The sequence below is a fragment of the Schistocerca americana genome, chromosome 6 (genome assembly GCF_021461395.2).
Source record: "Schistocerca americana isolate TAMUIC-IGC-003095 chromosome 6, iqSchAmer2.1, whole genome shotgun sequence".
Lineage (NCBI taxonomy): Eukaryota > Metazoa > Arthropoda > Insecta > Orthoptera > Acrididae > Schistocerca > Schistocerca americana.
In genome coordinates, this window is record NC_060124.1 from 151,784,303 (window position 1) to 151,797,356 (window position 13,054).

Sequence of the window (13,054 nt, forward strand, 5' to 3'; positions counted from 1 at the left end):
CAATTACAACACTAACATGAGTTCTTTTTTATTTCTGTATCACTGCTTTGGTCCTAGATGAATAAACACTAAGACTATTTATTCTGTTGTTAACTTCTCATTATTTAGTTGTTCTTTTTTCTTCCTGTCTTTGGCTGGTTTTTCCTAACCTTTACTATGATGACACAGTGATCTCCACAACATTATTCCCCCCCCCCCCCTTTTTTTCATGAGTCCTCTAAAAATTTTCTAAAGGGAAACATGATCCATAGTAGGCTGTAAAGTTCTTTATTAATTGTGTGATCACCAAAATCAGCTGACAGCACAATTAATAAAGAATATTACAGACTACTAAGTAGCATGCTTTTCTTTACAAAATTACTCCCTTTGTTTGTTGAAAAGCACCCAGAGTCTTAATACTTTAAAACAGATTTTTTTAAATTCAATCTCTCTCTTTCAACGAGAAAGTTACAATGTGAAATTTATTTGCATTACTACCAGAGGCAGATCATAAAGTATTAATTAGCTCATAGTTGACCAAAGTTCAGAATTCATGAAGAATCTCCACTAATAGTTTGACTGAAATCAACTGAAACGCAATTAGTAGCATTATATTAAGCAATAAGACGCTTTTAAATACAAAATTCTTTCATGTACCAGTAACAGACTTACTTATAATTTGCATTTTCCCCTAAAACAAAATTTTCCATTCACACACTCCATTTGGTTTAATGAGATTTCAGCATACATCACAAAATCCAGTTAATCAGATATGAATACTGCTGAAGGGTGCAGATACTGGCCATTGTTTAAAAACAATTAAAACAGTGGTGCAAATAATAAAAATGAAGTGTAAATTGTTATAAATAGAGTTAAATGAAAAAGTTAAACCTATAGTCTCATAATAAAGAAGAATGGTCAATATTTTCATTGAAATAAAATGATCTGCTTCTGCATCTTATTACTGCCTTACTTCTGTCCAACGTAACATGTTACAATAATGTACTGATGATATCATCCGCACAGTCACATCAAAGAGCCTAGAGTAATTACTGATACACATAAATAAACCTTGTTAAAGAAGCAAAGTTACGCTACCAGGAAATATACAATTATAAGGTGTGGGGATGGGGTGGGAGCAACGTGTAGAATTTAAGTAGTCTCATTATGCATGAGCTACAAATGCCATTTGTAAGCAACAGAATAACATTAATTCACCAAACATTGTGAAAATTTTGGCATTTCAAATATTTTCTTTCATAAAATAGATATTCAAAAATCATGACAGCAAAGTGATTACTGGTACTTTCATTAAGCAAAGTAAAACTTTCATACCAACAGCAAAAAATATATTTATCAGAAATTCAGGAGGACAAACACAATTTCCTTAGTTTAAGGCAGTCACTGTTTATAATACAAATAAATAAATAAATAAATGAAAAGATACACTGTGGTCCCTTATGGGCTTCTTACCTCCTTCGCTTTCTCAATATCAGCGTGAGTAACATCGACGCTGGCCAAGTGAGGGCACTTCAGTGGTCGTCCAGACATTGCACTGTAAAAATAAGAACTTCTTTATTTAAAACTGAAATTTCATTCTAGAAATCTGACACCTCAAAAACCAACTATGTATAAAACATTCTTTCTTTCTTTTTACCACATCAAATCTGCATAAAATTTTGAGTTTTGGACAAAATCTCAAATTGTATTTGTCAGAAACAACTGACTGCTATAGCTGCTGTTGTATTGATCATGTATAGCCTACAAACAGCTTGTGACAGGTCACCATACATCATCCACAACTGAGAATACTGTGGCTGCAGCTTCTCATGCTGACAAACCTTGCACACAATTTTGCCCCATAGAGGAAAGTGAAATGAGCTGAAGTTTCTCTCCACAACATCTTTGGTTTACTTTCCACACCAAGACAATGGGAGATTGCAAGTCCTGATTTTATACATACACACTCTAAAACATTTTGGGCAAATGCCAGAATAGTTCCTTCAACACAGACACAGTTGACTACGTCTTATTCTTGTTAAACACATATGTATACATTATGTAAATTGAAGGTGGAGGAGGGGAAAGGAACTATTGAGGTTAGCTGACATTGGGACTTTATGCAGAATCAGAGGTGATGAGTGCAAAAGTGTGCTGGACCAGGATTCGAACCCCGGATCCCCTGCTTACTAGGCAGTTGCGTTAACCACTGCACCATTCAGACAGAGTGTTTATCCCAAATGCACGAACTATCTCGGCACCTCTCTAGGCTGACCCACATCCCCACCCAGTGACATGTATCCAAATGTCTGAAAGAACAGACACCACAAATTCATATAACTGATTTGCCTCGATGGGCAATGAATCCACCTACCTCAGTGTGGACGCACAAGTACATTGAACCTCCTGTGAGAATCTCGAAGAAGTGAGCATAATGAACACGGGCGTTGACTGCAATAGGTGGTGCTGGTGGGAATGTGGGTCAGCCGAGAGGCATGTCGAGATAGTCTGTGCAATCACGTCAAACACTGTGCCTGGGTGGTGCACTGCGTAATGCAACTGCCTAGTAAGCAGGAGATCCCAGGTTTGAGTCCCGACCCTGCACAAATTTTCCCTCATCACCACTGATTCCACATAAAGTCCCAATGCAGCCGACATCAACAGTTCCTTCTCTTTTATTTCTCCTCCCCTCCACTTTCAATTTACATAAAGTGTGTCTCAACTATAGTATATGTATATATTTATATCCCTGACATGGTTTTCCCTCGCATAAAGCAGACAAATCTAATATCAAACTTCCTGGAATATTAAAACTGTGTGCTGGACCTAAACTCGAACTCAGGGCCTTTGCAAGTGCTCTACCATCTGAGCTACCCAAGCATGACTCAAGACCCGTCCTCACAGCTTTACTTCTGCCAGTACCTCGTCTCCTACCTTCCAAACTTCACAGGAGCTCTCCTGCATGGTAGAGCACTTGACCATAACAGGCAGAGGTCCCAAGTTCGAGTCTCAGTCCAGCACACAGTTTTAATCTGCCAGGAAGTTTCCTATCAGCTGCAGAATAAAAATTTCATTCTGGAAAATCTAATACCATTTAAAAACGATTTGTTGTTTGTTGTTGTGGTCTTCAGTCCTGAGACTGGTTTGATGCAGCTCTCCATGCTACTCTATCCTGTGCAAGCTTCTTCATCTCCCAGTAGCTACTGCAACGTACATCCTTCTGAATATGCTTAGTGTATTCATCTCTAGGTCTCCCTCTATGATTTTTACCCTCCACGCTGCCCTCCAATACTAAATTGGTGATCCCTTGATGCCTCAGAACATGTCCTACCAGCCGATTCCTTCTTCTGGTCAAGTTGTGCCACAAAATTCTCTTCTCCCCAATCCTATTCAATACTTCCTGATTAGTTATGTGATCTACCCATCTAATCTTCAGCATTCTTCTGTAGCACCACATTTTGAAAGCTTCTATTCTCTTCTTGTCCAAACTATTTATCGTCCTTGTTTCACTTACATACATGGCTACACTCCATACAAATACTTTCAGAAACGACTTCCTGACACTTAAATCTATACTCGATGTTAACAAATTTCTCTTCTTCAGAAACGCTTTCCTTGCCATTGCCAGTCTACATTTTATATCTTCTCTACTTCAACCATCATCAGTTATTTTGCTCCCCAAATAGCAAAACTCCTTTACTACTTTAAGTGTCTCATTTCCTAATCTAATTCCCTCAGCATCACCCGACTTAAATTGACTACATTCCATTATCCTCGTTTTGCTTTTGTTGATGTTCATCTTATATCCTCCTTTCAAGACACTGTCCATTCCATTCAACTGCTCTTCCAAGTCCTTTGCTGTCTCTGACAGAATTACAATGTCATCGACGAACCTCAAAGTTTTTATTTCTTCTCCATGGATTTTAATACCTACTCCGAATTTTTCTTTTGTTTCCTTTACTGCTTGCTCAATATACAGATTGAATAACATCGGGGAGAGGCTACAACCCTGTCTTACACCCTTCCCAACCACTGCTTCCCTTTCATGTCCCTCGACTCATATAACTGCCATCTGGTTTCTGTACAAATTGTAAATAGCCTTTTGCTCCCTGTATTTTACCCCCGCCACCTTTATAATTTGAAAGAGAGTATTCCAGTCAACATTGTCCAAAGCTTTCTCTAAGTCTACAAATGCTAGAAATGTAGGTTTGCCTTTCCTTAATCTTTCTTATAAGATAAGTCGTAAGGTCAGTATTCCCCTCACGTGTTCCAGTATTTCTACGGAATCCAAACTGATCTTCCCCGAGATCGGCTTCTACTAGTTTTTCCATTCGTCTGTAAAGAATTCGTATTAGTATTTTGCAGCTGTGGCTTTTTAAACTGATTGTTCGGTAATTTTCACATCTGTCAACACCTGCTTTCTTTGGGATTGGAATTATTATATTCTTCTTGAAGTCTGAGGGTATTTCACCTGTTTCATACATCTTGCTCACCAGATGGTAGAGTTTTGTCAGGACTTGCTCTCCCAAGGCCGTCAGTAGTTCGAATGGAATGTTGTCTACTCCGGGGGCCTTGTTTCGACTCAGGTCTTTCAGTGCTCTGTCAAATTCTTCACGCATTATCATATCTCCCATTTCATCTTCATCTACATCCTCTTCCATTTCCATAATATTGTCCTCAAGTACATCGCCCTTGTATAGACCCTCTATATACTCCTTCCACCTTTCTGCTTTCCCTTCTTTGCTTAGAACTGGGTTTCCATCTGAGCTCTTGATGTTCATACAAGTGGTTCTCTTATCTCCAAAGGTCTCTTTAATTTTCCTGTAGGCAGTATCTATCTTACCCCTAGTGAGATAAGCCTCTACATCCTTACATTTGTCCTCTAGCCATGCCTGCTTAGCCATTTTGCACTTCCTGTCGATCTCATTTCTGAGACGTTTGTATTCCTTTTTGCCTACTTCATTTACTGCATTTTTATATTTTCTCCTTTCATCAATTAAATTCAATATTTCTTCTGTTACCCAAGGATTTCTACTAGCCTTCGACTTTTTACCTACTTGATCCTCTGCTGCCTTCACTACTTCATCCCTCAAAGCTACCCATTCTTCTTCTACTGTATTTCTTTCCCCCATTCCTGTCAACTGTTCCCTTATGCTCTCCCTGAAACTCTGTACAACCTCTGGTTCTTTCAGTTTGTCCAGGTCCCATCTCCTTTTTTCAGTTTCAACCTACAGTTCATAACCAATAGATTGTGGTCAGAGTCCACATCTGCCCCTGGAATTGTCTTACAATTTAAAACCTGGTTCCTAAATCTCTGTCTTACCATTATATAACCTATCTGATACCTTTTAGTATCTCCAGGGTTCTTCCATGTATACAACCTTCTTTCATGATTCTTAAACCAAGTGTTAGCTATGATTAAGTTGTGCTCTGTGCAAAATTCTACCAGGCGGCTTCCTCTTTCATTTCTTAGCCCCAATCCATATTCACCTACTACGTTTCCTTCTCCCCCTTTTCCTACACTCGAATTCCAGTCACCCATAACTATTAAATTTTCGTCTCCCTTCACTATCTGAATAATTTTTTTTTTTATCTCATCATACATTTCATCAATTTCTTCGTCATCTGGAGAGCTAGTTGGCATATAAACTTGTACTATTGTAGTACGCGTGGACTTCGTGTCTATCTCGGCCACAATAATGCGTTCACTATGCTGTTTGTAGTAGCTTACCCGCATTCCTATTTTCCTATTCATTATTAAACCTATTCCTGCATTACCCCTATTTGATTTGGTATTTATAACCCTGTATTCACCTGAACAAAAGTCTTGTCCCTCCTGCCACCGAACTTCACTAATTCCCACTATATCTAACTTCAACCTATCCATTTCCCTTTTTAAATTTTCTAACCTACCTGCCCGATTAAGGGATCTGACATTCCACGCTCCGATCCGTAGAAAGCCAGTTTTCTTTCTCCTGAGAACGACATCCTGTTGAGTAGTCCCCGCCCAGAGATCCGAATGGGGGACTATTTTACCTCCGGAATATTTTACCCAAGAGGACGCCATCATCACTTAATCATACAGTAAAGCTGTATGCCCTCAGGGAAAATTACGGCTGTAGTTTCCCCTTGCTTTCAGCCGTTCGCAGTACCAGCACAGCAAGGTCGTTTTGGTTATTGTTACAAGGCCAGATCAGTCAATCATCCACACTGTTGCCCTTGCAACCACAGAAAAGGCTGCTGCCCCTTTTCAGGAACCACACGTTTGTCTGGCCCCTCAGCAGATACCCCTCTGTTGTGGTTGTACCTACGGTACGGCTATCTGTATCGCTGAGGCACGCAAGCCTCCCCACCAACGACAAGGTCCATGGTTCATTGGGGGAGGGGGGGAATTTTGTGTGTCTATCAACCTGCCATCATATATATATTGATTTTGTGAGGCACCAACACAATCTCTCACACAGCAAGACCAGACTTTTCAAACCGGGAACCATCCACATAGAATACCACAAATCGTCCAGTGACAACGCCACATATACTGGTCTCTGGTTCAAGACCTAGCAGCTATGGTCAATCTTACACATTCTCCACAAACTCAACATTTTGATGTAGGAATTTAACCATGCTCACATTGTCATTCCCCACTGTGAAATGCAGGGATGTGAACTTTGTTGTCACATCCGTATCAACAGCAGAAGTATAAAACTAAATCTCCAACCATAAACAAAAACCTGCACCTGTGATTCCAAAGCCAAAAATCTATTGCACATAACTGCAAACACCACAATAATTCACTAACAAGTTGAAATAAACTCTTCCTAATGTATTCTCATAAACAGCACTCAAGGAGTCCAATAGCACTAACACCATTCTCAAAAAATTTAGTAACAAATATCCCACACTAATGCGCACCATTACACATACACTAACATGCTCTCTGCAAACACAATATTTTACAAATGTAATATAGGGTCGACAGAAGCGACCGATACCACGCGTTGGCTTTGACCCGTGACGTACACAGCGACATCACAATTAAAGCAGACGAACGGTACTGAACACCCACTAGTTCTGCTAAAAAGAGAACTGAGGCCTGTATCACAGGCCCATGATACAGAAAGATGTAATATGCTTTCCAATCTTCAATCTAATCTAAACCAGCAAGGGATTAATGAGCAGCATTTCAAGCAGTGAATATAACAGGCGAGGAATCTGCACAACACAGTGACGACATTTGTGTTTCTTATTTTACTGCAGCATTGGCTGATCAGAGAGAAAAAGGAAAAAAAACTAGTGTATTAGTTTATATTAAGAGTCATCAGAGCCAATAGACTACACGTGGGACAGAAACTCTTCACCATGGCAAAGAGAACCTATACATTTACGAGGAAGCAACGGAAATTAGGAAAGAAGCATATTTCAGTAACAACTCGGGTGAAAGTACAACCTAATATGTGCCAATAAAGAAAGAGAGACTATTATGATTTTAATGCCTAATGTGTACTAATCCCTTCCAATAGTATAGCTTCTCACGCAAAATATATTGTGACAAAATTAGATGTTTTATCTATTTACTACGTAAGAGGTACACACATTGATTTGTACACCTCAAAAAGGGTGGGTGGAGGAGCGGAAAGGAATTAAAATTTCTTTCTGAATACCATAAAACATTGAAATTCACCATAGGCTAGCCTACATGTCACTCAATCATGATCACAATAAAACTAAAAACATACTTCCCGTATTGGTATATGCATATGTGTGTGTGTTTTGATCAATGCGGTTGTGTGAGTTACCAATTAGTCTCGCACCAAGAATAATAAATCAGTGTCTGCTAAGGTCCATAAACCAGAGAGAGAGACTAATATTTCAGTACAAACAAGTACACTACTGCGCAATGTTATGACCAATAACAACACCAAAAATATGGTAAACGATGAAAATTATAATTCATCTGCGCTTTCAAACAAACTAGGTAGGAGCTATGAGCCTGAAATCACGAATCAACCTACCAGGGATCCACTGAAACTGTATCGTTAATGGGAAGCTAAATTCTCCCTAGCCTTGTCAAGCTACTACTCACCTGTTCACATATTTCATATGTTTAACTAACGCTAACCTATTTAATGGCAAGACAACTTATAGAGTCCGTTGTTGTTTTTATTTTTTTGAGCAATCGTCACAAGAAGCAAAGAAAAAGGATTAACTGTTTCTGTATGTGACAATTATATACTGGTTACGAAGCTCTCATAATATTTAAGCCTAATAAACAAATTTATGTTCTGTATCATCGCAATAACGGCTACGAAATTTATTCGAAAAACTGTTAAGTCATTGCCGTGTATACCTTCAGTTTTTCGTAGCTCGCCTAGACACAATTTTTAAACGATTAAAGATGGTATTCGGTTGGTGCTACAGCAGCAATATACCACATCACTGCAATACACATCTCACTTTTAGATCAGTCAATAGTTTTTCCTCTTCGCTGTCATCATCTCATTACTGTTACGAAGCACGCACGATTTTACAACAAGCTATGTGAGACCGTAAGTCAATGCCCATCGACGAATAACGTTTGACACATTCACCACACACAACAATTAATTTCAATACTGTATCTGTGTATCATCACAAAACCACAGGCAACAAATATGACAAAGATTACAAGCCGAAGATAAAATAAATGTCAGTGCAACAAGGAATAATTCATATCTTTAATTGAGACTTATTCTAAACTCATCGAACATCATCCGAAAAGCTGCAAGAGAACATATTTTCTTATTTTAAACTACCTCGAACATTTTCTAAGTAAGCTATCCCTACCCATGAAGATGCTACTATGACACCCATACTAAATCTAAATCTTTATTAGCTTTTCAGCGTTTTTGATACAATGGCTTCCCAAAGTATAGAGTGAAGTCAAGTTTTGACATTTGAATTAATTAACGTTAGTGTTAATTTGGCAGATGGAATGTCTCTAAAAACGATTATCATGATCATTGTGATGAAACCAATTGTATCATTTAACCCTACTGAATTTGAACCACATTATTCCAAATTGTCATAAAATTCTGGATTTAGAAATAACATAAATGATGAAAATGATAGTTTAATTGATTTCACTGGTGATACTGTAACAGGTATTTTAGAAACGAATTAATAAATTTTAATTTTTGTAAGTGAACAAGACTGAGAGCTTTCAGATATATTCTTTTCCTGTGATGAGAAAGCCGGCCGCAGTGGCCGTGCGGTTCTAGGCGCTGCAGTCACACCGTGAGACCGCTACGGTCGCAGGTTCGAATCCTGCCTCGGGCATGGATGTGTGTGATGTCCTTAGGTTAGTTAGGTTTAACTAGTTCTAAGTTCTAGGGGACTAATGGCCTCAGCAGTTGAGTCCCATAGTGCTCAGAGCCATTTATTTGTGATGAGAAACGTAAAAATAATTTTAATATTCCCAATAAACATGTAGAAATTAACATTGATACTGATGATGGCTGACTACTTGCAAATAATAATCAAGTGTGCATTAATTTTAATATTATTACAACTACTGGAACATATGATAGGCCACCTAATAAAAAATTAATTGATAACAGTGGGGGAAAACTATTTTATTTTGTAATCATACATAAAGGAAATCATATTTTATACAGAAGAGGACATCCTATTATTTGATCGCAAGTTTAATTACATTTAACTTCGTCCCTTGCTGATACAACTTCATGGACACTTAATAATGGTAAAATGAGGAGTAAAACAATGGAAGTACTATACTCACTTGAGATTTTGGTGTATTACACAGAAATAATGTGGAAAGGACATTTAACTGTAATTCTTACTTGGAGTTCGAGTTCAAATTACGTTTGTTTCGATGGGCCGATTATAAAGATTCTGGAGCCGGAATAAAGGGTACTTTACTAAAAGAAGGTAAAATTGTAGTTGATAATATAAAAATTCGAATGACAGTTGTTAAATGTGAAACAAACTAATGATTTGAACAACGAGAAATTTGTTACAGACTAACGAGGTAGCAGGAATAACTGGAAAGAAATTTTTCTAAATAGATATTATAAATTCTCCCGCATGAACCATAGATCTTACCATTGGTGGGAAGGCTTGTGTGCCTCACCGATACAGATAGCCATACCATAGCTGCAACCACAACGGAGGGGTATCTGTTGAGAGGCCAGACAAACGTGTGGTTCCTGAAGAGAGGCAGCAGCCTTTCAGTAGTTGCAGGGGTAACATTCTGGATGATTGACTGATCTGGCCGTGTAACAATAACCAAAACGGCCTTGCTGTGCTGGTACTGCGAACGGCTGAAAGCAAGGGGAAACTACAGCCATAACTTTTCCCGAGGGCATACAGCTTTACTGTATGGTTCCCACTATATCTAACTTTAACCTATCCATTTCCCTTTGTAAATTTTCTAACCTACCTGCCCGATTAAGGGATCTGACATTCCACACTCCGATCCGTAGAACGCCAGTTTTCTTTCTCCAGATAATGACATCCTCTTGAGTAGACCCCACCCGGAGTACCGAATGGGGGACTATTTTACCTCCGGAATATTTTACCCAAGAGGACGCCATCATCATTTAACCATACAGTAAAGCTGCATGCCCTCAGGAAAAATTATGGCTGTAGTTTCCCCATGCTTTCAGCCGTTTGCAGTACCAGCATAGCAAGGCCATTTTGCTTGTTGTTACAGGGCCAGATCAGTCAATCATCCATACTGTTGCCCCTGCAACTACTGAAAAGGCTGCTGCCCCTCTTCAGGAACCACACAGTTGTCTGGTCTCTCGACAGATACCCCTCCATTGTGGTTGCACCTACGGTATGGCTATCTGTATTGCTGAGGCACACAAGCCTCCCCACCAACGGCAAGGTCCATAGTTCATGGGGGGGTGTGGGGAGGTGGTTAACAAGGTGGGGAAAGGGAAGGTGGTTAACAACTTGTAAGAAAAGAGTGACATATTCAATCCACTTGGTACGTTTATGAGGTATATAGGTTCTCATAAACCTGTTGAATTCCTGAAACACCATTTTTATGGTGGATGGAATTTGGATACTAAAATGTGTTGGATTGGGTTGGAATCTACAACGCTTTCCATTTAAATTTACAAAATATGAGGCATTATCTGTTAACATGACTTCTGGTTTTCCTACTCTAGCAAAATAATCCTCTTTGATTAATCTTATAATTGAACTAGCCGTAATGTTCTGTACAGCATAAATTTTTCTATATTTTGTGAATATATCATACAGACGTTCTATATACTTTACTCCTCCCTTACCTCTGGGATAGGGTCCAGCCACATCCAATGATGTCTTTTCTATAGGTTTTTTAGTAGCAATGGGATGTAGTTCAATCCGTGTGGAGATGTTTGAATGTTTTGCTTTCTGGCAGACAATACGCTTTCTTACCACCCGTAGTAATCTTCATCTAAGGTTGGGCAGATAACAATGTTTACCTGTTTTGTTAGTGCATTTTGCAGTGCCATAATGATCCCAAGAATTGTGTGTGTATAAGATAAAATCATCTACATAGTCCTCTGACAAACACATGTGCCATTGTTCTTGTTTGGGACGGATCCTATGGAACAGAACACCTTAATGAATGGTGAAAAACCTTTTTAATCTTCACCACCATTTTGCATAAGTTTCACTCTTATCTTAACCAGTCTGACTCCAGCGTGTGTCTTCCAGCTGTAATTGCTCCATGTGTATACACATGTGGACATACTATGGTTGGAGTGTTTCGTCTTCTGTCAACATAGCTCTTATTTCACCATCCTGCTCTAAAAGATCGTTAAATTCCTTGAAGCCTTGAAGTAATCGAATGCTTAAAGATACATACACCACCTGGCTAGCTGTCGGTATAGCAATTTACAAGTTAACAAAAACGATAGGGACTGATGGTCACAGTGTATTTTTGTGTGTACCCCAAAGAAATATTCAAACTTTTTAAAGGACTAAATTACAGACCAATCCTCCAACTCCATAACTGAATATGAAAGTCCAGTTTCAGGTAAATGGAAATGTCGTGTGGCTACGGCCTCCCGTCGGGTAGACCGTTCGCCTGGTGCAGGTCTTTCGATTTGACGCCACTTCGGCGACCTGCGTGTCAATGGGGATGAAATGATGATGATTAGGACAACACACCACCCAGTCCCTGAGCGGAGAAAATTTCCGACCCAGCCGGGAATTGAACCCGGGCCCTTAGGATTGACAGTCTAAGATGTGGCTGGTGAAGCTAATTACTTTAGTGATGAGTTTTGCCTCTTCTTCTACCATTTGAAAAAGGCATGCACCCAGAGCTTGAGAAGACACCTTGGTACTTAAACAAAAATCCTTCTTCATATATGGTTGAGATAAGATATTAGCATTTAATAAGGCATGCTTGATGTTCTCTAAATGGGTTTCACATTGGTTGTCCCATAACCAAGGTATGTGTTTCTGGAGAAGATTGAGTAAAGCATCACTGTTCATAAGTTGATTAGGGGTGAATTTCCTGAAAAATGATACTAGGCCTAAAGATGCCTTTAAATGCCTCTTGTTTTGAGAAACAGGACAGTTCTTAATGACATCATGTTTTTTAAGATCTGGCAGTATGCCTTCTGTAGCGTTAACGTGTTCTAAAAACTTAACTTTTCCTTGTACGAAATTAGATTTCTTGAGATCTGCTGTTACTTCATGTTCAGAAAAGCAGGTCAATACTTCTTCAATTAATCTTAAGTGTTCTACCCAAGTGAGCATGGTGATTAAAAGGTCGTCCATGTATACTGTTAGCTTACTCAAAAGTTTGGGCACTAGCACTTTGCCCAGAGCATAGATAAATACACCTGCACTTACGTTCAATCCAAACGGTAATACCTGAAATTCGAAGCACCTGCCCCTACATCCGAAGGTGGTATACTTCTGACTTTCTTCATGTAGTTTTATTTGCCAATATGAAGGCCAGAGATCGATTATAGTAAGAAATTTCATGGAATTTCATAAGCTGTTCTTCTAAATTACATGGACATGTTTGGACTGGTACAATAATCTTGGTTCTGAGCACTATGGGACTTAA

The 13,054-nt window shown here is 39.0% G+C and overlaps 1 protein-coding gene across 1 annotated transcript in view; it reads right to left on the reverse strand.

The window, feature by feature from the left end:
• The window catches only part of LOC124619525 (ubiquitin carboxyl-terminal hydrolase 20), a 181,515-nt gene extending 172,932 nt beyond the window's left edge, over positions 1 to 8,583 (reverse strand). The window contains exons 1-2 of the mRNA XM_047145972.1: positions 8,327 to 8,583; positions 1,453 to 1,534 (exon numbers count right to left, since the gene is read on the reverse strand). Coding sequence (XP_047001928.1) covers positions 1,453 to 1,530 — 78 coding nt within the window. The 5' untranslated portion in view covers positions 1,531 to 1,534; positions 8,327 to 8,583. The remainder of the gene's footprint in view (positions 1 to 1,452; positions 1,535 to 8,326) is intronic.
• Between the last annotated feature and the right edge of the window lie 4,471 nt (positions 8,584 to 13,054).